This window comes from Pseudophryne corroboree, chromosome 5 (assembly GCF_028390025.1).
Source record: "Pseudophryne corroboree isolate aPseCor3 chromosome 5, aPseCor3.hap2, whole genome shotgun sequence".
NCBI classification, from domain to species: Eukaryota; Metazoa; Chordata; class Amphibia; order Anura; family Myobatrachidae; genus Pseudophryne; species Pseudophryne corroboree.
In genome coordinates, this window is record NC_086448.1 from 252789358 (window position 1) to 252815093 (window position 25736).

At 46.1% G+C, this 25736-nt stretch overlaps 1 protein-coding gene across 13 annotated transcripts in view; it reads right to left on the minus strand.

Moving 5' to 3' along the window:
- Positions 1-25736, minus strand: part of NEK10 (NIMA related kinase 10) — an 831700-nt gene that overhangs the window by 778199 nt on the left and 27765 nt on the right. For 12 of the 13 annotated variants that reach the window (XM_063922254.1, XM_063922250.1, XM_063922255.1 and 9 more), the window contains exons 2-3: positions 13311-13422; positions 9447-9507 (exon numbers count right to left, since the gene is read on the minus strand). In XM_063922254.1, coding sequence (XP_063778324.1) covers positions 9447-9507; positions 13311-13384 — 135 coding nt within the window. In that variant the 5' untranslated portion in view covers positions 13385-13422. Of the gene's footprint in view, positions 1-9446; positions 9508-13310; positions 13423-25736 lie in introns of those variants that run through there. The other variant, XM_063922257.1, reaches the window with a different exon arrangement.

Here is a 25736-nt window from a genome sequence, read left to right on the forward strand (position 1 = left end):
AGAAAAACTGCCAACATGCCATTCACCACACGCAGTGGCAAGGAAAGGCTCAGGCCTTGGGATTCATTTCTGAGTGGTGGTTCTGCAACTGTCGGTGAGGCATCTTCTTCTGCCTCTAATGATAATGCAAGACCTTTTCACTCAGACTGTAGAAGAAGTGTAAAAAACTGAAAACGACTAAGGCAGTAGAACAAACTGTGCGTTTAGAAACAGAAATTTCACAAATCCCTGAGGAAAGTAAGTGTGTCCTCAAGTGCTATGTGTGAGTGTGTGAGCCTGACCTTTCTGATACAGAGAAGCCTTCTTCCACCATTTCTGCTCCCTCTGCAAATGGGGGAATGAACAGCAGAAGTATAGCTGTCTTTTTTAATATCCAACATAAGGGCAGGTGGGAGGGCCCAAGGACAATTCCATCTTGCACCACTTTTCATTTCTGACACTGCAATGTGGCAATGTTTCATAGCTGTGCTATAAACTGCCATGCCTTTGTGCCGCTGCTCTGCTGCTTAGTAACGAGTCAGCTCGCTGCAGCCTTTGGTCAATATTGATGAAAACTATATTGTGATCTGTGAGGTGGTAAACACCGACTCGAAATGAGCAGAAATGAATGTCATTGAGGTTAATTATACTCTAGGAACAAAAAACAAAAGTCCAGATTATGTGATATTAGCTTTTTTTGTTAATTTTTAAAAAAACATCCATATCCAAAAACCAGTCACAGCGGTTTTGCAAATCCAAAGCCAGATGACGAATTAGTATCAAATTCAAATCCAGCAAAAATGGTCCGGCACACATCTCTAGTTGTAATCATGGTGGCACATTCCATTCCATATCAAAACAGAAAAGAGATATGGCCACGCTCAGTTTTACCCATAATATACATTGTACCAGCTGCAAGACAATATTCATGCCATATATGTATACAAAACAGAAAGACTAACAATGATATACTGCAAATTTGTGTTTGTCTAGCAAATACATGTATGGAGATTTTGTTAATATTTTGAGCATGACATTTAAGCTTATAGACTGTTATCTAGAGACCCCAATTCTCTGCAAGTCCCTACACTAGCATACTGAATATGCCCAGCACACCATACATTGCAGTACAATATACTTACCTCTCAGATACAGAGGGACACATTCAGCGGTGCACGTAGAAATTTTTTCTCAGTGGTACTGACAGTAAAAATGGGCGTGGTCATGAGCGGGTGTGGTCACACTAAACTACTATAGGGGAGTGGCTACATGACGATAGAGGCATGGCCACATTAGGTCACATACCGTAATGCCAATTATACATTATGCCACACACTGTAATGCTTATTACACATTATACCACACACCCTAATGCTTATTACACATTATGCCACACACTGTAATACCCATTACACATTATGCCAGACACCGTAACACCCATTACACACACACCGTAATGCCCATTACACATTATGCCACACACCATAATGCCTATTACATATTACACCACACACCATAATGCCTATTACATATTATGCCACACACAGTTATGCCACTGACACCATTTTACAAAAATGCCCCTTATAAATTATGCCCAGCGGTGGGTTGGTGGTACTGCGTACCAACACCATATTTCTCAATGGTACTCCGAATCACCCCGTACCACCCTACTTTCAGCACTGCACACATCTATACAGGGACTTGCTTGTGAGCCACACCCAACTAAGCCTTTTATAGCTTTGTAAGCAGCCATGGTAGCACTAGGCAAATATTTAAACAAAATAGAATAGAAATATGCCCATGCTCAGTTTTCACCATATTGTACATGGTACCAGCTGTGTGCCAATATTTAATGCCATATAAGTATAAAAACAGAAATACTTTTGCTATTTACCCTAAAAGATCCAACCAGAACCGCTGATCCGCCAATCAGTAACACTGAATGTGATGTCATGTGTTACCTTATAGAGTTAAGGCTCATTACATGGATGAAGTTGTGTGGCGTTAAAAGTTAGTTCAGCGCTTAATACATATGTGCTCCTTGTGGCAAGTGATAATAAGGGCATTTGGAAGGAATCCCAGGACCCATGGTTGCAAAGTGAACTCCTTCATTTAAACCAAGCAATGCAAGTCTAATTTTGACAAGTGAGCTTGTGTAATTACTATTATTATTAATAATAATAATAATAATAGTAAATAGTATTATAGGACACTATGAGGTGTCTTCCATGCCTTACATTGAATGTGATAACTACGCAATTACATAGAAATTACATAAGTAATATTGGGTAATCATAAATGCAATGATATAACTAGACAATAAATGGGTAGAGGGAGCCACTATGACTTGTATGTTATGGGCTTGCTGGACATGCCACTGAACTTGCATATCCCATATGCTTGGGACCAGAAGTATTTGGGATTTTTGATTTTTCTGTGTTTTGGAACATGTGCATGCCATAATGAGATACCTTGGGGATGAGACCCAAGTCTAAACACAGAAGGCATTTATGTTTCATATATACTGTACCTCTTACACATAGCCTGATGGTAATTTTATACAATAATTTTGGTGCATAAAACAAAGCTTGTGTACATTGACCCATCAGAAAACAAAGCTGTCGCTATTTCTGTTTTTTTTTTTTATTCCGTATTTCAGAATATTCTGTTTCTGAATGATGGATATGGGAGACTCAACCTGCACCTTAAGACTGCATATGACTAGACCCACTTATCATCTGCAGCAAAGTGCATCTCACCTTTCCCCCCACCCACCCCCCGCTAGCTTACCTTCTTGCTACCTGGGGGCCAATCCGATAGCAGCAACATCGGCGCACATCACTATTTTTAATTATCATTATTTTTACTTTTAAATATTGCCAGAGCTTCTCCCCAAACCTGGCATCCTTGTTCGAAAGAGGGGAGTCTACTGGGTGTACTATGATATCCCGGCTGTCGGGATCCCAGCGATCAGCATTCCGCCACGCTATTTATTCTCCCTCCATGGGTGTCATGGGGAGAATAGTTGTCGGTATACCGGCGGTCAGGATCCCGGCGCCGGTATGCTGCGCACGAGTTAAAAATAAGAATTTACTTACCGATAATTCTATTTCTCATAGTCCGTAGTGGTTGCGGGGGACTCTGAAAGGACCATGGGGAATAGCGGCTCCGCAGGAGACTGGGCACAAAAGTAAAAAGCTTTAGGACTACCTGGTGTGCACTGGCTCCTCCCCCTATGACCCTCCTCCAAGCCTCAGTTAGGATACTGTGCCTGGACGAGCGTACACAATAAGGAAGGATTTTGAATCTCGGGTAAGACTCATACCAGCCACACCAATCACACCGTACAACTTGTGATCTGAACCCAGTTAACAGCATGATAACAGAAGGAGCCTCTGAAAAGATGGCTCACAACAACAATAACCCGATTTTTGTAACAATAACTATGTACAAGTAATGCAGACAATCCGCACTTGGGATGGGCGCCCAGCATCCACTACGGACTATGAGAAATAGAATTATCGGTAAGTAAATTCTTATTTTCTCTAACGTCCTAGTGGATGCTGGGGACTCCGAAAGGACCATGGGGATTATACCAAAGCTCCCAAACGGGCGGGAGAGTGCGGATGACTCTGCAGCACCGAATGAGAGAACTCCAGGTCCTCCTCAGCCAGGGTATCAAATTTGTAGAATTTAGCAAACGTGTTTGCCCTTGACCAAGTAGCTGCTCGGCAAAGTTGTAAAGCCGAGACCCCTCGGGCAGCCGCCCAAGATGAGCCCACTTTCCGTGTGGAATGGGCTTTTACAGATTTTGGCTGTGGCAGGCCTGCCACAGAATGTGCAAGCTGAATTGTACTACAAATCCAACGAGCAATCGTCTGCTTAGAAGCAGGAGCACCCAGCTTGTTGGGTGCATACAGGATAAACAGCGAATCAGATTTTCTGACTCCAGCCGTCCTGGAAACATATATTTTCAGGGCCCTGACTACGTCCAGCAACTTGGAATCCTCCAAGTCCCTAGTAGCCGCAGGCACCACAATAGGCTGGTTTAAGTGAAAAGCTGAAACCACCTTAGGGAGAAATTGAGGACGAGTCCTCAATTCTGCCCTGTCCGTATGAAAAATTAGGTAAGGGCTTTTATAGGATAAAGTCGCCAATTCTGAGACACGCCTGGCTGAAGCCAGGGCTAACAGCATTACCACTTTCCATGTGAGATATTTTAAGTCCACAGTGGTGAGTGGTTCAAACCAATGTGATTTTAGGAATCCCAAAACTACATTGAGATCCCAAGGTGCCACTGGAGGCACAAAAGGAGGCTGTATATGCAGTACTCCCTTGACAAACGTCTGAACTTCAGGAACAGAAGCCAGTTCTTTTTGGAAGAATATTGACAGGGCCGAAATTTGAACCTAAATGGACCCCAATTTGAGGCCCATAGACAGTCCTGTTTGCAGGAAATGCAGGAAACGACCCAGTTGAAATTCCTCTGTAGGGGCCTTCCTGGCCTCGCACCACGCAACATATTTACGCCAAATACGGTGATAATGTTGTACGGTTACATACTTCCTGGCTTTGATCAGGGTAGGGATGACTTCATCCGGAATGCCTTTTTCCTTCAGGATCCGGCGTTCAACCGCCATGCCGTCAAACGCAGCCGCGGTAAGTCTTGGAACAGACATGGTCCCTGCTGGAGCAGGTCCTTTCTTAGAGGTAGAGGCCACGGGTCTTCCGTGAGCATCTCTTGAATTTCCGGGTACCAAGTCCTTCTTGGCCAATCCGGAGCCACGAGTATAGTCTTTACTCCTCTCCTTCTTATGATTCTCAGTACTTTTGGTATGAGAGGAAGAGGAGGGAACACATACACTGACTGGTACACCCACGGTGTTACCAGAGCGTCCACAGCTATTGCCTGAGGGTCCCTTGACCTGGCGCAATATCTGTCTAGTTTTTTGTTGAGGCGGGACGCCATCATGTCCACCTTTGGTTTTTCCCAACGGTTCACAATCATGTGGAAGACTTCTGGGTGAAGTCCCCACTCCCCCGGGTGAAGATCGTGTCTGCTGAGGAAGTCTGCTTCCCAGTTGTCCACTCCCGGAATGAACACTGCTGACAGTGCTATCACATGATTCTCCGCCCAGCGAAGAATCCTTGCCACTTCCATCATTGCCCTCCTGCTTCTTGTGCCGCCCTGTCTGTTTACGTGGGCGACTGCCGTGATGTTGTCCGACTGGATCAACACCGGCTGACCCTGAAGCAGAGGTCTTGCCTGACTTAGGGCATTGTAAATGGCCCTTAGTTCCAGGATATTTATGTGAATTGACGTTTCCATGCTTGACCACAAGCCCTGGAAATTTCTTCCCTGTGTGACTGCTCCCCAGCCTCTCAGGCTGGCATCCGTGGTCACTAGGACCCAATCCTGAATGCCGAATCTGCGGCCCTCTAGGAGATGAGCACTCTGTAACCACCACAGGAGAGACACCCTTGTCCTTGGAGACAGGGTTATCCGCTGATGCATTTGAAGATGCGATCCGGACCATTTGTCCAGCAGATCCCACTGAAAAGTTCTTGCGTGGAATCTGCCGAATGGAATCGCTTCGTAAGAAGCCACCATCTTTCCCAGGACCCTTGTGCATTGATGTACTGACACTTGGCCTGGTCTTAGGAGGTTCCTGACTAGGTCGGATAACTCCTTGGCCTTCTCCTCCGGGAGAAACACCTTTTTCTGTACTGTGTCCAGAATCATACCCAGGAACAGCAGACGCGTCGTAGGAACCAGCTGCGACTTTGGAATATTCAGAATCCAGCCATGCTGTTGTAGCACTACTTGAGATAGTGCTACTCTGACCTCTAACTGTTCTCTGGACCTTGCCCTTATCAGGAGATCGTCCAAGTAAGGGATAATTAAGACGCCTTTTCTTCGAAGAAGAATCATCATTTCGGCCATTACCTTGGTAAAGACCCGGGGTGCCGTGGACAATCCAAACGGCAGCGTCTGAAACTGATAGTGACAGTTCTGTACCACAAACCTGAGGTACCCTTGGTGAGAAGGGCAAATTGGGACATGGAGGTAAGCATCCTTGATGTCCAGAGACACCATATAGTCCCCTTCTTCCAGGTTCGCTATCACTGCTCTGAGTGACTCCATCTTGAACTTGAACCTTTTTATGTAAGTGTTCAAGGATTTCAGATTTAAAATGGGTCTCACCGAGCCGTCCGGCTTCGGTACCACAAACAGCGTGGAATAATACCCCTTTCCCTGTTGTAGGAGGGGTACCTTGATTATCACCTGCTGGGAATACAGCTTGTGAATGGCTTCCAATACCGCCTCCCTGTCAGGGGGAGACGTTGGTAAAGCAGACTTCAGGAACCGGCGAGGGGGAGACGTCTCGAATTCCAATTTATACCCCTGAGATACTACCTGCAGGATCCAGGGGTCCACTTGCGAGTGAGCCCACTGCGCGCTGAAATTCTTGAGACAGGCCCCCACCGTGCCTGAGTCCGCTTGTAAGGCCCCAGCGTCATGCTGAGGACTTGGCAGAAGCGGGGGAGGGCTTCTGTTCGTGGGAAGAGGCTGTCTGCTGCAGTCTTTTTCCCCTTCCTCTGCCCCGGGGCAGATATGAGTGGCCTTTTGCCCGCTTGCCCTTATGGGGACGAAAGGACTGAGCCTGAAAAGACGGTATCTTTTTCTGCTGCGAGGTGACTTGGGGTAAAAAGGTGGATTTTCCAGCCGTTGCCGTGGCCACCAGGTCCGATAGACCGACCCCAAATAACTCCTCCCCTTTATACGGCAATACTTCCATATGCCGTTTGGAATCCGCATCCCCTGACCACTGTCGCGTCCATAATCCTCTTCTGGCAGAAATGGACATCGCACTTACTCTTGATGCCAGAGTGCAAATATCCCTCTGTGCATCTCGCATATATAGAAATGCATCCTTTAAATGCTCTATAGTCAATAATATATTGTCCCTGTCCAGGGTATCAATATTTTCAGTCAGGGAATCCGACCAAGCCACCCCAGCACTGCACATCCAGGCTGAGGCGATTGCTGGTCGTAGTATAATACCAGTATGTGTGTATATACTTTTAAGGATATTTTCCAGCTTCCTATCAGCTGGTTCCTTGAGGGCGGCCGTATCAGGGGACGGTAACGCCACTTGTTTTGATAAGCGTGTGAGCGCCTTATCTACGCTAGGGGGTGTTTCCCAACGCGCCCTAACCTCTGGCGGGAAAGGGTATAATGCCAATAACTTTTTAGAAATTAGCAGTTTTTTATCGGGGGAAACCCACGCTTCATCACACACCTCATTTAATTCATCTGATTCGGGAAAAACTACGGGTAGTTTTTTCACACCCCACATAATACCCTTTTTTGTGGTACTTGTAGTATCAGAAATGTTCAAAACCTCCTTCATTGCCGTGATCATGTAACGTGTGGCCCTACTGGAAAATACGTTTGTTTCCTCACCGTCGACACTGGAGTCAGTGTCCGTGTCTGTGTCTGTATCGACCTGAGGTAACGGGCGCTTTAGAGCCCCTGACGGTGTTTGAGACGCCTGTACAGGTATTAACTGATTTGCCGGCTGTCTCATGTCGTCAACAGTCTTTTGTAAAGTGCTGACACTATCACGTAATTCTTTCCATAAGAACATCCAGTCAGGTGTCGACTCCCTAGGGGGTGACATCACTAACACAGGCAATTGCTCCGCCTCCACACCATTTTCCTCCTCATACATGTCGACACAACGTACCGACACACAGCACACACACAGGGAATGCTCTGATAGAGGACAGGACCCCACTAGCCCTTTGGGGAGACAGAGGGAGAGTTTGCCAGCACACACCAGAGCGCTATATATATATACAGGGATAACCTTATATAAGTGTTTTTCCCTAATATAGCTGCTGTATATATTTATATGCCAATTTAGTGCCCCCCCTCTCTTGTTTTACCCTGTTTCTGTAGTGCAGGACTGCAGGGGAGAGTCAGGGAGCCTTCCTCCAACGGAGCTGTGAGGAAAAAATGGCGCCAGTGTGCTGAGGAGATAGGCTCCGCCCCTTTTTCGGCGGCCTTTCTCCGGCTTTTTTATGTAAAAATAGGCAGGGGTTAAATACATCCATATAGCCCAGGAGCTATATGTGATGTATTTTTTGCCAAAAAAGGTGTTTTTATTGCGTCTCAGGGCGCCCCCCCCAGCGCCCTGCACCCTCAGTGACCGGAGTGTGAAGTGTGCTGAGAGCAATGGCGCACAGCTGCGGTGCTGTGCGCTACCTTAGTGAAGACAGGACGTCTTCTGCCGCCGATTTTCCGGACCTCTTCAGTCTTCTGGCTCTGTAAGGGGGACGGCGGCGCGGCTCCGGGACCCATCCATGGCTGGGACTGTGATCGTCCCTCTGGAGCTAATGTCCAGTAGCCTAAGAAGCCCAATCCACTCTGCACGCTGGTGAGTTCGCTTCTTCTCCCCTTAGTCCCTCGATGCAGTGAGCCTGTTGCCAGCAGGTCTCACTGAAAATAAAAAAACCTATTTAAACTTTTACTCTAAGCAGCTCAGGAGAGCCACCTAGATTGCACCCTTCTCGTTCGGGCACAAAATCTTAACTGAGGCTTGGAGGAGGGTCATATGGGGAGGAGCCAGTGCACACCAGGTAGTCCTAAAGCTTTTTACTTTTGTGCCCAGTCTCCTGCGGAGCCGCTATTCCCCATGGTCCTTTCGGAGTCCCCAGCATCCACTAGGACGTTAGAGAAAGATTAATATTACATTCTAAAATAACAAGATATCATTTGTGTGGGCAATAAAAAGAAAAGAAAAAAAAATCAGAGATATTGATGTTGGAAGTGACAGTAATCAGAAAATGGACTAGCACAAGGGTGAGGAATATTTACTGTAGCAAATTATAAAAAGGAAATGTAAAAAGAATCCCAGAGACTAAGGAGCCTATTCAAGGCCCGCCGCCACCTTTTTGATCGAAGCAGCTGCATGTGACATCACGCAGCCGCCCCAATCATGCCAACGACATGCCCCACATTTGCCCTACCATGTCCCCGTTTCCCTGATGCTGCTGCCGCAGCGCTCCTTTCCAGCCTAGGAAATGGAGCATTGCCGCCCCCTCCCACCCCGCGAACGCCTCTGCCTGATTGACACCTGCAGTCAATGCTGGCACATGCTCAGAATGGGCCCAACTTAATACAAACCAAAGCAATTCAATTATAACCATAACAAGATAAAATAGGTTTTCTGTATATTCCAAAGGACGTGGGGCATATTCTTGATGTACATTAGCAAAAAAAGGGATTACCGATATCCAGCGTACATTTAATATTTTAACTGACAAATTAGTTCAGTTTCTTCTATTTTTCAAGGTTCTGTTTAAATTAGAAAACAATACCAGATAAAATAATATCTCCAGCAGATAAATTAATTAGCATACTGTACATATACAAAATAAATCAGAACATAACATTTTACCTGCTGTTTGCTTGCCTGAACATTTAAGAGAGACCAGAGTTTTTTGAGATCAGAGCATTTCCTAATTAAAAAAAAAAAAATGAAAAACAACATGAGTTACCATGCCTATATTATATTTACATTTACACTGGTTCAAAAAGTTTTATTCTTGTTTCTGTAATGCTGGCATATTTACTAATAAAATACTTTGGGGAAAAAGGGAGGGGGGCGGGGGGGAGAGGTGTGTGTGTGTGTGTGTGTGTGTGTGTGTGTGTGTAGCCTTGCACTGATGTATATGTGTGTGTGGCACCAGTACTGTGTGCATTTTGTGTATAAGTGGCACCAGTACTGTGTGCATTTTGTGTATAGTCGGCGCTGCAGCTGTGTGCATTGTGTGTAGTCGACGCTGCTGCTGTGTGCAGTATGTGTGTAAGCGATGCTGCTGCTGTGTGCATTGTGTGTGTAGGCGGCGCTGCTGCTGTGTGCATTATGTGTGTAGGCGACGCTGCTGCTGTGTGCATTATGTGTGTAGGCGATGCTGCTGCTGTGGGCATTATGTGTGTAGGCTGCGCTGCTGCTGTGTGCATTATGTGTGTAGGCGACGCTGCTGCTGTGGGCATTATGTGTGTAGGCGACGCTGCTGCTGTGGGCATTATGTGTATAGGCGGCGCTGCTGCTGTGGGCATTATGTGTGTAGGCGACGCTGCTGCTGTGGGCATTGGCCCTCATTCCGAGTCGTTCGCTCGGTAATTTTCTTCGCATCGCAGTGAAATTCCGCTTAGTACGCATGCGCAATATTCGCACTGCGACTGCGCCAAGTAATTTTACAATGAAGATAGTATTTTTACTCACGGCTTTTTCTTCGCTCTGGCGAACGTAGTGTGATTGACAGGAAATGGGTGTTACTGGGCGGAAACACGGCGTTTTCGGGGCGTGTGGATAAAAACGCTACCGTTTCCGGAAAAAACGCAGGAGTGGCCGGAGAAACGGGGGAGTGTCTGGGCGAACGCTGGGTGTGTTTATGACGTCAAACCAGGAACGACAAGCACTGAACTGAACGCAGATGCCGAGTAAGTCTGAAGCTACTCTGAAACTGCTAAGTAGTTTGTAATCGCAATATTGCGAATACATCGGTCGCAATTTTAAGAAGCTAAGATACACTCCCAGTAGGCGTAGGCTTAGCGTGAGCAACTCTGCTAAATTCGCCTTGCGAGCGATCAACTCGGAATGAGGGCCATTGTCCCTTAGCCGCGAGCTGTCCTTAGTAAAGTGTGGGAGGGCGCAAATTTATAGTTTGCAGGAGGGCGCTGAACACCCTAGCACCGGCCCTGACAAGAACAAATATGTAACAATCACATTGGGCTACAGTGAGCCTCTGGGAAACAGCTTTAGGAGTACTAAAATCATTCTAAGCAAAGAACTAAAGTATAAGTGAAAACTACTTAAACACAATATTTCTCATAGGAAACTGGAAATATAAGAATAATATTAAAAGTAAAATAAACACAGCGGCTATTTGTTTTTAAATCACTTTGTTTCTTACTTTAATCACATTTCTTATACTAATATTTTCATAATTTCTTTTTTGTCTATTGGAATACCACAGAATAAAATATACACTTTTATTGTTAGCAATAATTAAAAGTTATGTTTTAGTACTATAAAGAAGGATTATGGCCCTCATTCCAAGTTGTTCGCTCGGTAATTTTCTTCGCATCGCAGCGATTTTCCGCTAATTGCGCATGTGCAATGTTCACACTGCGCCAAGTAAATTTGCTAAGAAGTTTGGTATTTTACTCACGGCATTACAAGATTTTTTCTTCGTTCTGGTGATCGTAATGTGATTGACAGGAAGTGGGTGTTTCTGGGCGGAAACTGGCCGTTTTATGGGAGTGTGTGAAAAAACGCTACCGTTTCTGGGAAAAACGCGGGAGTGGCTGGAGAAACGGGGGAGTGTCTGGGCGAACGCTGGGTGTGTTTGTGACGTCAAACCAGGAACGAAACTGACTGAACTGATCGCAGTGGCAGAGAAAGTCTCGAGCTACTCAGAAACTGCAAAGAACTTTCTATTCGCAATTTAGAGAATCTTTCGTTCGCAATTTTGCTAAGCTAAGATTCACTCCCAGGAGGCGGCGGCTTAGCGTGTGCAATGCTGCTAAAAGCAGCTTGCGTGCGAACAACTCGGAATGAGGGCCAATATGCATATCAGCAGAGCCAAGCATCAAGTTGTTCACCGAGGGCACCTGTAGATCTCATGCCTTTTCTTCTTTGTAAAACAAATGATACTCACCAATGTCTATGTATTTTTAATTGTACATTTTTTGGTAGTGGATATCAATAGCTTCCTTCAAATGAGGAAAGCAGTCCAAAGCTTTGATCTATCTGGTCCAACTTAGACATTGAAAGCAAATGCCTGCTTATTACTAAGGCTTAATGGACATCTGAACTATTTTTTTAGCGCATAGTGGTAAACGTATTATACCTGCACGTACTGTATCATGTGAGTTTAGTGCTTCCTGCTTCGCCTCTTTACCGAGACGAAACAGGAAGCAGTAGCACCAAGATATATTATCATCTCGACTGCCGGAGAGGGGGAGTGAAAGCTCTCTCCTCCGGCGATCCCTGCCCGTGCTCACAGCACCTCAGCGTAGGTCTGATGCGTTGCGTCTCACCCCCGGCCAGCTCCAGTGAGCATGCGCAAGATCTCGCTATTATCACGGTATCTCACATGCAGCCCAGAGCCAGCAGTCACCCGCAGCCAAGGACAGTGATGTCCCTGGTGTGGTGAATGGGCAATGACAGCTACAGCTGTGAAAATCAACAGATGCAGGTGTCAGAATGTCAGTGCTACTGACCGTTCATACATTGCCCTGCATACCGGCACGCTATCTTACACACACCTGTCATTGTACACAGACCAGCGCATTCATACAAGGGGGGGAGGCAGTGTATCGCACATAACATGCACTGATACCACTTCTCGCCCATAATGATGAATAATACATCTACCTGATAGACACAATAGTGTCCCAATCAATGTAACTGTTGCTAACTCACAGATGCATATTGTGGATGCTGACCTGTGCTTTAGTATTGGCTGATACCCAGAACAGATGCGCAGCATCTAACGTGCCAGTTGTTATCACCAAGGAGCTACGCTTGAAACGAAGGCCGCGGCCCTCTGTCTGGTTTCCTAAGTATATGGCCTGGTATACCCTAGAGTTGGAACTGATCATTCGCCGTGAGGCATATAGTAACAGAGTTGTCAGACTGGGTCAGGACCAGATAAGAAAACTCAGGTGACAGGAACCAGGAACAGAACACAGGAATGAAAGGAGCCGGAATCAGAACAAAGGAGTGACAGGAACCGGGAACAAACAGTAGTTTCACTAGGAAACACACAAGGAAGCCATGAAGCTATAAAGCTGAGATTAAAATTTGGCGCCAAATACTGTATGATGTGACGTTTGACATGCATACCCCTTTAAATTTTAAACAGACGCTGGCCACCATGTTACCAACGCGGACGCCAACGAACCCCTGTCCGCAGCAGGACCATAGGAGCCGCATGAAACCAGTGACGTCAGATCCAGTAGAAGAGTCCGGGCTCCAGCGCGTTCTGACAGTAATTAATATTAATTATTTCTAATTCTCTATCAGTGCTTCTGCATGGAGCTGAACAAAGAAATATGGGTGGTAATATGGGTGGCAATATAAAAATAATACATATTTTGGTTTAATGCTCTATTAACCATGGTAGAAGGAGATGTATTGTACCATGAATCTAAAACTATATCCCACTTTTAGTTCAATTTTACAATGTAGTTTTGCATTTTCACTCACCACCAAAGTCACCAACATAAACATTATATACAGTTAACAAACCTTGAAGATATTCCCTGTTTTTTGGTATCAGATGTCTTTTCTGATTTTTTCCCTTTTTCATCCTGATCCGGCATTATAAAAAACTCAGTTCATGGAAATGAATTTTCTATTCCTATAACAAACATAGAAGTTGCAATTTAATGATTGGGCAGTATAAATTATTATAAGAATATAATGTAATTCCAGACACTGACAAAAATATACACAAGAAATCATAGAAATATACTAATTAAACATATGCAAAAATATCTAAGATTATACTATACCACTATGCTAGGGCGATCCTTCCATTATATTATCTTCTCTATGAAGTTACAGGATTAGTCTCCCATATCTAAAAATCCAATATCCAAAATATTCCAAAATCCAACATTTTTTAAGTGCGAAATAGTGACACCTTTGCTTTCTGATGGTTCAATGTACACAAACTTTATTTCATGCACATAATTAGTACAATTAGTATAATTAGGCTGTTTGTATAAGGTGTATATGAAACATACTGTACATGCATACTGTGTTTAGACTTTTGTCCCTAAGATGTCTCAGTACGGAATGCATATATTCAAAAATTGGGAAAATATGAGAGACTGAACCTGTACTACTAAATGTTTATCAAGAGGGCTGGTGCAAAGATTAATGCACAAGCGTGTCCTCAGACTTCTTGCCTCAATACGCCATGTAATGGGAGATGCCTGCTGTGAGTAAACTGACAGGTCCTGTGGAACTCCATTAGCGTTGGGCGCCTTTTTTTACAAAATGCATCTTATTTGCATCATAATGCGAATAGGACTCACAAGCATGATTAAAATGATATGTGGCATGCCTATATTCTCTGTGCGTCTGCAGCTGTATCTGCATACAAAATGGTACGTTACAGTGTTTTCTAGGAAAACCCTGTAATGTACCTTTTAGTATGCAGATACAGCCACAGTCGCACACAGAATATAGGCATGCCACATATCATTTAAATCAGCATAAGCTGCTCGTGCATCCGATTCACATTGTTTTGTGAATAAGATGCATTTTAATGGAAAAAATTGCACGTAAAGACGCTCTGCACTACTGAGTCACGCCACAGCATGGCATAACATGCAGGGAAGGTAGAAAAGAGTGGACACATCCACCCCTTGGCAATAATGACACTCAGTAGAGGGGTAGGCCAAGGGTGGCACCACCTAGCCAAAGACCCGGTCAACAGGAGTGAACACCACTACCTTCAAATTGCCTCTGCTAATGTGACAGCCGCCCAGTCATTCTAGGTTCTTGATCTAGGAGACCCGGCTAGCAGGAGGGAACACCGCTACTCCTTAGACTGGCTCTGCTGGCAGGACATGCTACTTGCCTTATCTTACCTACAGGTACCTTCTATGCACATTTCATTGCGGGCACCCTACAGAACCCTCTGCAATATTTACATAACAACAGGGGTTTCTGAGGACCATACTGTGAAAGTAGAAATGTGCCCTTTTCTATCTTTACCTCCCAGGCTAAGCACACCACTCTCTCATTAAGCCAATGCTTATAATTCTCCCAAGCTATTTATACACTATCTGGGTACTCACATTAACCATGGGTTATGAGTATTTGATATCATACTGCAACATTATCTCTAGCATTACTTATTTGACCTACTGGAGACACCAGAATTTGCATTGTATCATTGTTGTTTGTGGTACTATTTTAACTGATTGAATTAAAAGTTATATTTAAAAATAACTTTTTTCTATATATATTTAAGAGTGCACCTTTTTTTTTTATTAACCTCTGTGTATCACCCAAACAATGTGTAAGGGGCACTACTACTGTGTGGCATAATGTGTAAGAGGCGCTACTGTGTGGCATAATGGGGGTAATTCCAAGTTGATCGCAGCAGGAAATTTTTTAGCAGTTGGGCAAAACCATGTGCACTGCAGGGGGGGCAGATATAACATGTGCAGAGAGAGAGAGATTTGGGTGTGGTGAGTTCAATCTGCAATCTAAATTGCAGTGTAAAAATAAAGCAGCCAGTATTTACCCTGCACAGAAACAAAATAACCCACCCAAATCTAACTCTCTCTGCAAATGTTATATCTGCCCCCCCCCCCCCCCCCCTGCAGTGCACATGGTTTTGCCCAACTGCTAAAAAATTTCCTGCTGCGATCAACTTGGAATTACCCCCAATGTGTACAAGGACAACTGTGGTTTATGCAGAAATTGGAGGCGCTTTTTTTGCATCTAGCATAAGCACGCACTGATGAGTAGTAAAGCAAGAGCACACCAGTGGTGAATCAATAAGAGCTGTAGTTTCACAGGAACCTGCACTGCACTCACCATCCTACCCTGTGGCCTGATTGGAAGAGCAACGATCTCATTGCCCTGCAGTCCTTCCTTCACTTTAAACTCCTCTGCTCTTAAGTGATTCTCATGACAAACAGTATGATACACACCTCTTTACAGATATGCTAGTAAGATACATAAATACTGGCTTCACACAAACTTATTGACAGATACTGCAGGTTTTAGGGGTCTATGAATTAATAATCACAGCAGTGGGTCTATTTTTAACAATCCTGGTAGCTGCAGGAATAATCATTTTTAACATTATTATCCTTGCTATCTATCAAAAACTTCTATAGGAACAGTGCTTCCCAACAAATTGAAGGCATCTTTCGTATTTTCAAAAGACTCCTCCACAATATCTGTCACTGCACAATGAGAGGGTCTTGCACACAGACCCACTTTTCTTATTAAAACAGTCACTGAAATTTTTTCTTAAAGTAAAAGCTTGAAACGCTCTAATTTTACTATAGATTTCAAAGTTCAGATTCTTGTCTGGAGTGATACAGAGATCCCCTAATGCCATGGAGTTGACTAAGTATCGTCCAAGGAAGGGTAAGACTCCCAAGGCTCTTGCAGGAAATCTGGATCTCTCTGTGATATTGGGTGCCTGTAAAGATCCCTGTTCCCTAGTCCATTACTGTAATAGGGATGTGATAGGTGCAACTGATATTATCTCATCTGTGCATATATGACCTCACAAACCACACTGCCAAGCTCCCTGGTTTGACAACAGTGTTAATAAGCTTAAGAAAATGGGTCTTGAAAGACGATGGAAGAAGACTAATTAATAAAGCATAATGAAGAATATGAATCCACAATCACCTGTAAGAAGTCAGAGTTCCCCTTAATAAGAGATCATGGCAGTAAAGAATAGGCCAGCTCAGCTTTTCCGTACAGTGGAGATGCTTTGCAAGCCAGCATACCCGCAGCCTGATGAAACCACTCTCCCAGGCAGGATGCTACGAGTTTGCAAACTTCTTAGCAGATAAAGTATACACCATACAGGCTGGAACAGTGCCATCAAAGGAGTGCCAAACTACCGAGCCTGCCAATGTAAGCCCCCTGTCTTCAGGGCCCAAAGGATGTAAAAGACATTGCTGAAATTGCTCGAATATTGCGTCCTACTACCTGTGTTCTGGGCTCTGCCTCAACCAAGCTTCTAATAGGGTGTATGAACATCATTGGCCATGTATTTGCAAAAATAGTTCAATGCTCTTTGCAGACAGGCATCTTTCCTGAACCACTAAAGGAAGCAAGTGTTAGACCTCTTCTAAAAAAAAACTAATTTAGATCCCGACTGCATGACTAACTACAGACCGGTATCAAACCTTCCTTTTCTAGGAAAGGTTACTGAGAAGTGGTTGCAACTCAACTGGAAACCTGCCTGACAACCCATGATATTTGCGATCCATTCAAATCAGGATTCAGGAGACGACATAGCACTGAAACAGCCCTGGTGTGTGTGTGTGTGTGTGTGTGTGTGTGTGTGTGTGTGTGTGTGTGTGTGTGTGTGTGTGTGTGTGTGTGTGTGTGTGTGTGTGTTAAATGATCTTCTGATGGCATGAGACAGAGGTGACAGTCATTCCATCTTAATCCTTCTGGATCTTTCTGCAACATATGATACCTTGGACCATGGGATTCTGACTGAGCGCCTGAAAAATTTCTGTGGGCTGGATGGCACAGTCCTTAGCCGGTCACAAACAGTTTTGTCTGGGAGTAGTGTTCACGCTAGGCTGTTTTAGCACGGCGCCGCGCCCTGCCCGATTTTTTAAGTGCAAAACCCGCCCTGCCCTTTCTGCGGTGCCCTGCTAAAACAGCCGCCCGCTTTCTGCCCTCTCAGCGTGTAAAGATGCCGCGCGCATGCGTGCGGCATCCATTCACGCTGTGAGAGAGCTTGGGGGAAGCCCAGCACCTCCGTAGGTGCTGGGAACGCCCCCAACAGTGACACCGCCAGCCGCCCACTTGTATTACGTGTGATTGGCCACACCCCCTATTTGCATGGCCACGACCCTTTTGGCGCGCGCTTGTGCCCCTTATGATAGGACCTCTGTTATAAAGGACAAGACTGCAGCATAGCCAACCAACTGGACTTACACATGGGGGTTCAGAATTCTAAAACACTGATCATGTGCGGTATCTTGGCAGTGTCCTGGATGGTGATTTGACACTTAAACATCAGATATCAGCTACACTCAAATCCTCATTCTTTAAGCTGAGGAAAATAGCCAGAACGAAGCATTTATTTCCCTCTGAAGATCTGCCAAAGTCATACGTTCATTTGTATCATCTCGATTAGAGTACTGCAATGTGCCCTCTGACTTGGGGGGTTATTCAGACCTGATCGCTCGCTAGCGTTTTTTGCGATCAGGTCACAACTGCGCATGCATATGCACTGCAATGTGTTGGTGCGTCGCACAGCTACAAAGCGGTGATGGATTTGACGAAGAATCCATTCGCACAGCCGATCACAAGGAGATTGACAGGAAGAAGGCATTTGTGGGTGTCAACTGACCGTTTTCAGGGAGTGTTTGGAAAAACGCAGGCGTGTCCAAGCGTTTGCAGGGAGGACTCCTGACTTAAATTCCGGCCCCGAACAGTCTGAAGTGATCGCAGCGGCTGAGTAAGTCCTGGGCAACTCAGAAACTACACAACGTTTTTTTTGTACCGCTCGGCAGCACATGCGTTCGCACACTTGCAAAGCAAAAATACACTCCCCTATGGGCGGCGACTATCTGTTCGCAGCAATGCAAAAAACCCCTAGCGAGCGAACAGGTCTGAATTAGGCCCATGGTTCCAAGGTACCTGAAGCAGCTTCTGATTCCATACTGCCCATCTCAATTACTGTGATCTGTAGATGAAGGACTTTTAGCAGTACCTAGAATCTCATGCAGCTCTGACTCTATGGAACTCACTTTCCGGCACAGCTTGAGAGACCCCACTCTAGTTTATTTCAACAACAGATTCAAGACTTTCTTGTTTATTCAAGCATTTCCTTAATGTCTCCTTAGTCATCCCATGCTCTCTGTATTTTATGATAATATAAATATTATTATTAGAATTATAGTATATTGATGGTGGACAGAAGTCTTAAAATACAAGTGAGTGCCTTTATCTAAGTGAGACTATATGCAAATAAACAAGGACTTATAAAAGGTTCCAGCTCCACAAGGCTATAAAAAAAACTAGTAGCGTACCCCTCCTCACCACCAATGTCTAGACAGCAATTTACAGTATATGCCATGCCACTAGAGTAAGCATGACCAATACACAAGTGGCATGGCTGTCATTTAGACAGTGCTAGGCCACCTTCAATATTAGCGAATGCTATACAATGTAGACAGCATTCTAGTGTTTGTTAAATAACACAGAGAGGATTCTGAAAACTACCATACAATACAAAGAGCATCCTTTGACGGCCATACAAAATGGTGTGCATCCCAATGACTCCCATGCAAATACAGGATCATCCTAGTTACCCACATACAATACAGTGAACATCCTAATGACAACTATACAATAGAGAGAACATCATACAGACAGCCATACAATACATAGGGGTATATTCAATTGAAGTCGAAAAGCTGCCGTCTGTGGAAAAGACGGCAGTTTTCGACTTTTTTAGGTCGGAAGGGGTTCTGACCTATTCAATATAACCCAAAATTATCCGACAAGTCAAGGAATTCGACTTGTCGGAAAGCACGTGGATTGGCGGAATAGCTGCTGATCAGCGTGCTTCTGTCGGAAACGGGGCCATCTCAATCAGACTATAAAAACAGTCGGATTGAGATGAGGGAGCCGAGAGGAGGAGAGGGGGGAGACCAGCGGGGAGATGGGGGAGAGCCGCGGGGAGATGGGGGAGAGCAGCGCTACAGCAGCGTAGCCAGAGGATGTGTCACGGCCGCCGCTCACAGCAGCGTCCACCCGGCTCCAGCAAGCGAGACCTCAATTGAGTTGGCATTGAATAGCCCTTGTCGGATCCATTTCGACAAATGAATGTCAGAATGGATCCGACTTCAATTGAATATACCCCATAGAGCATTGGAGTGACTGTTATATAATATTATTATTATCCTTTATTTATATGGCGCCACAAGGGATACGCAGCGCCCATTACACAGTACATAATAAAATGAGCAAACAAGAAAACAGCACTTACACTACAGGACAAAATAGGACAGGTATAGAAATCCTGGGGTTAGGTGCCATCAAAGGGAGTAAGGAGTATAAGATTGTGTAAGTAAGAAAAGGAAAGGCACATGAGGAAAGAAGTCCCTGCTCTTGCGAGCTTACAATCTAAAAATAGAGAACATACCAGTGACTGCTATACAATTTAGAGAATATACTACTGACAGCTATACAGTACAGTCAGTATCATTCAAACTGCTTTAACCTTCTCCACACTAACCTTTAGCCTGCTCCTCTATTATCCTTCCTTCATCACTGTGTACTGATCCATGACTGGAGGAGCTCAAAACACAGTTATTGAATGACAGAGTTGTTCAGTGCAGGGAAGTGGCATGTGGGATGGGTTGGAATTAGATGGATCATCCTAGGCTTAGCCATGGCACAAATACAAAGGTAGGTCCTTTTAGGTGGCTAGCACCAGGGGTAAAAGTGAGCCGTAACGGGGCGGAACTGCGTTCCGTCAGTTCCACTTGGAGACGGAACGCATTTCCTTCTCCTCCGGCTCACCTCACCCGATGTGTGCTGGTGCCGCAGGGAGATACCGGGCGCCCGCTGTTACCAGCGGCGCCCAGCTCTCCCCGCACAGTGGAAGCCCGGCGGCAGGAGCTCACTACTGAGCTCCTGCTTCCGGTTCCCGGCTCTAGTGTGCGCTATGAGAGAGACGTCATGACGTCTCACTCATGGTGCAGGGAGCCGGATGCCAGGAGGATCACAGCGATCGGATGCGGGAGCGGGGCTTGGTAAGTATGGTGTTTTTTTTTTCTAATACACATCTACTGGGGGCAAGCTACTGGGGCGCATTACTACTGGGGGCTAAGCTACTGGGGCATTACTATTTGGGGACTAAACTATAGGGGGGCTAAACTACAAGGGGGCAAACTACAGAGGGCAGTACTACTGGGGGCATTACTACTTGGGGCAAGCTACATGGGGCAAGCTACATGGGGCTAACTAATGGGGGCAAACTACAGGGGTGCATTACTACTGGGGGGCATAACTACAGTGGCGCATTACTACTGGTGGCATAACTACAGGGGCACATAACTACTGGGGGCATAACTACAGGGGCATTACTACTGGGGGCAAACTATAGGGGCATTACTACTGGGGGCAAACTATAGGGGCATTACTATAGCGGGGCTAAACTACAAGGGGGCATTACTACTGGGAGCATTACTACTTGGGGCAAGCTACAGAGGGCTAACTACTGGGGGCAAGCTACATGGGGCTAACTACTGGGGGCAAACTACAAGGGGGCAAACTACAAGGGCGCATTACTACTGGGGCACATTACTACTGGGGCCAAAGGCGCGCAACAATAAATAGGAGCGTGGCTTCATAGGGAAGGGACGTGGCCACAATTATCCTCCCTGTAGTTATTGACCAAGTAATTGTGCCCACTGCAGATTTGCCCCCAGTAGATGTGCCCCCTGTAGCTGTGCCTGGAGTAGTTGTGCCCCCTGTAGGTGTGTTTCCTGTAGCTGTGCCCAGAGTAATTTTGCACCCTGGTTTGTGCCCCCTGTAGATTTGCCCCTAGAAGTTGTGCCCCCTGTAGATTTGCCCCCAGTAGATGTGTCCCCTGTAGATTTGCCGCCAGTAGATGTGCCCGGAGTAGTCGTGCCCCCTGTAGATTTGCCCCCAGTAGATGTGCCCTCTGTAGCTGTGCCCGGAGTAGTTGTGCCCAGAGTAATTGTGCCCCCTGCAGCTGATCACAAAAAGACTGACAGGAAGAAGGCGTTTGTGAGTGGCAACTGACCGTTTCCTGGGAGTGTTTGGGAAAATGCATACATGTCCAAGCGTTTGCAGGGCGGGTGTCTGACGTCAATTCCGGACAAAAACAGGCTGAAGTGATCGCAGCGGCTGAGTAAGTTCTGAGCTACTCGGAAACTGCACAAAACTTGCTCAGCTGCACATGCGATCGCACGCTTGCAAAGCAAAAATACACTCCACTATAGGCAGCGACTATCTGTTCGCTGCACTGCAAAAAATAGCTAGCGAGCGATCAACTCAAAATTACCCCCTTTGTCACAGTGTGTATAAATGTTGGGTATCTGGGGCTTGATTCTAATGTGGAAGTACAGCAAAAAAAAAAAAAGTACAGATGTGTCCGACTGTCCTCATACATCTTGCAACACAGTGAGAGATGCCTGGCGTGAGTAAGTTGAGAGTCCCTGTAAAACTCCATTAACATTCGGCGTCTTTTTTGTCAAAAATACATCTTATTCACATTGTTAGGCAAATAAAACACACAAGCATATTCTGCTGATTAAAATTATATGAAGCATGCCTATATTCTGTGTGCGACCTCGCCTATATCTGCATATGAAATGCTATATTAGCATTTTCTAGGAATACACTGTAGCATATTATTTCATATGAAGATACAGCCGTGGTCGCATACAGAATACAGGCATGCCGCAGCCTGCACGGCAGTTTAATCAGCAAAAGCTGCTTGTGCATCCTATTCACATCATGTTGTGAAAAAGACACGTTAATGGAAAAAGACGCAAACAAACGGTAAGAAATTACCATTGTTCAAACTCTTTCTGCGAGGTACACTGGGCTCCACAAGGATAGACATAGGGGGTGTAGAGTAGGATCTTGATCCGAAGCACCAACAGGCTCAAAAGCTTTGACCTTCTTCCCAAGACGCATAGCGCCGCCTCCTATATCACCCCGCCTCCGTGCACAGGAGCTCAGTTTTGTTAACCAGTCCAATGCAGTAGCGAGCAAAAGAGACAACAACTGCCAGTTGCCACAAACACCACACTCTCCCGACAGGAGAAGTGTCAGCGGCTAATGCCATACCAACCCAAAGAAGCTAAGTGCGTCAGGGTGGGCGCCTTGTGGAGCCCAGTGTACCTCGCAGAAAGAGTTTTAACAAAGGTAAGTTCTTACCATAAAACTCGTTTTCTGCTGCGGGGTACACTGGGCTCCACAAGGATAGACATAGGGGATGTCCTAAAGCAGTTCCTTATGGGAGGGGACGCACTGTAGCGGGCACAAGAACTCGGCGTCCAAAGGAAGCATCCTGGGAAGCGGCAGTATCGAAGGCATAGAACCTTATGAACGTGTTCACAGAGGACCACGTAGCCGCCTTGCACAATTGTTTAAGGGTCGCACCACGTTGGGCCGCCCAAGAAGGTCCAACAGACCGAGTAGAATGGGCCTTAATGTGATCAGGAGCAGAGAGACCAGCCTTCACATAAGCATGTGCAATCACCATTCTAATCCATCTGGCCAGAGTTTGCTTGTGAGCAGGCCAGCCCCGTTTGAGAAACCAAAACACAACAAAAAGAGAATCAGATTTCCTAATAGGAGCAGTTCTCTTCACATAGATACGGAGAGCCCGTACCACATCCAAAGACCGCTCTTTGGTAGACAGATCAGGAGAAACAAGTGCCGAAAGTACAATCTCCTGATTAAGGTGGAACGAAGAAACCACCTTAGGTAGATAGCCGGGACGAGTCCTAAGAACCGCCCGGTCACGGTGAAATATCAGATATGGGGAACTACAGGACAAGGCACCCAAATCCGATACTCTTTTAGCTGAAGCAATAGCCAGCAGAAACACCACCTTAAGGGAAAGCCACTTAAGGTCAGCTGAACCAAGAGGTTCAAATGGAGACTCTTGTAACGCCCCCAAAACCACGACAAGTCCCAAGGAGCCACAGGCGGGACATAGGGAGGTTGGATACGAAACACGCACTGAGTAAAGGTATGCACATCAGGTAAGGTCGCAATTTTTCTCTGAAACCACACTGACAAGGCAGCTATTTGAACCTTGAGGGAGGCCAGACACAGGCCTAAGTCCAGGCCCTGCTGAAGAAAAGCCAACAACTTGGCTATACTAAACTTGGAAGCGTCATAATCGTTAGATGCGCACCAAAGTAAGTATGCCAGACCCTATAATAAATCAGAGCAGAAGCCGGTTCCCGGGCCCGCAACATAGTTTGAATGACCGCCTCAGAAAACCCTTTAGCCCTTAAGACGGACGCTTCAAGAGCCACGCCGTCAAAGACAGCCGGGCTAGGTCCCGGTAGACACAGGGGCCCTGAACGAGGAGGTCTGGGTGTTGTGGAAGTAGAATTGGACGCTCTGACGATAGACCTTGCAGGTCTGAGAACCAGTGCCGTCTGGGCCACGCTGGAGCTATGAGAAGCAGAATTCCTTTTTCTTGCTTGAACTTCCGAATTACCCTGGGCAGGAGTGACACCGGAGGGAACACGTACGGCAGCCGAAACCTCCACGGTACCGCCAGCGCATCCACGAATGCTGCTTGAGGATCCCTTGTCCTTGCTCCGAAGACCGGAACCTTGTGATTGTGTCGAGGCGCCATCAGATCTACGTCTGGAAGGCCCCACCTTTCCACTAGGAGTTGAAACACTTCTGGATGGAGGCCCCACTCGCCGGCATGCACGTCCTGATGACTGAGAAAGTCCGCTTCCCAATTCAGGACTCCCGGAATGAATATTGCCGATATGGCCGGTAGATGGCGTTCTGCCCACTGTAGAATCCGTGAGACTTCCTTCATTACTAGGCGGCTTCGAGTGCCGCCTTGATGATTTATGTAAGCCACTGTGGTGGCGTTGTCCGACTGTACTTGAACAGGACGGTTCTGAATTAAATGCTGGGCCAGGTTCAAGGCATTGAAGACCGCCCGCAACTCCAGAATATTGATCGAGACGAGGGACTCCTCCTTGGTCCACTGCCCCTGAAGGGAGTGTTGCTCCAGCACCAGGCCCCAACCTCTTAGACTGGCATGTGTCGTCAACAGGACCCAGTCGGATATCGAGAACGGACGGCCCCTGCACAGTTGCTGGTCCCGGAGCCACCAGAGCAGCGACAGACGGACCTCCGGAGTCAATGAGATCATTTGAGACCTGATCCGGTGAGGCAGGCCATCCCATTTGGCTAGAATCAGCCTCTGGAGAGGGTGAGAGCGAAATTGAGCGTACTCCACCATGTCGAATGCTGACACCATGATGCCCAGCACCTGCATCGCCGAATGTATCGACACTTGCGGATGAGATAGGAAGCAACGAATCCTGTCCTGAACGAAAGTGCCGGAGCAGATATTACCAATGGGGCAACAAACCCGGAAAATTGCTGGCCAGGGCTCTTCGCGAGCAACGCGCACTTACCTTCATTCATTCAATAAAAGATAGCATAGGTCAGCCTCAACATGAGACTCTTAAAATTGCTAAAGCCTTTCAGAATTATTATTCCACCTTATACAATCTTTCTGGGCCAAATGGGAGGGCGGATAAACTGTCCCATCGAGCAGCTGTATCGGCCTATCTGAGATCCCTAAACTTCCCGACGCTGCCCAAAAAGGATGCAGATGGCTTGGATGCTCCTTTCTCTACCGAGGAAGTCATGGAAGCCATTGTCTCTTGACTGCAGAGTGTCATGGGGGTGGGAGGTGTAATGTGGCACTGGGTGTAATATGGCACTGGCTGTAATATAGGGGCGGGGCTGTGTATAATAGTATGTAATCTGGTACAGGGTGTAATATGGGGGAGGGGGGTATTTATGCTGTTTGTAATGTGCTGGGTGTAATATGGGGGGGCTGTGTATAATGTAATGCACTGGGTGTAATATGGGAGAGGGGGCCTGTATATAATGTAATGTGCTGGGTGTAATATGGGGGGGGGCTGTGTATAATGTGCTGGGTGTAATATGGGGGGGCTGTGTATAATGTGCTGGGTGTAATATGGGGGAGGGGGCCTGTATATAATGTAATGTGCTGGGTGTAATATGGGGGGGCTGTATATAATGCAATGTGCTGGGTGTAATATGGAGGAGGGGGCCTGTATATAATGTAATGTGCTGGGTGTAATATGGGGGGGCTGTGTATAATGTGCTGGGTGTAATATGGGGGAGGGGGCCTGTATATAATGTAATGTGCTGGGTGCAATA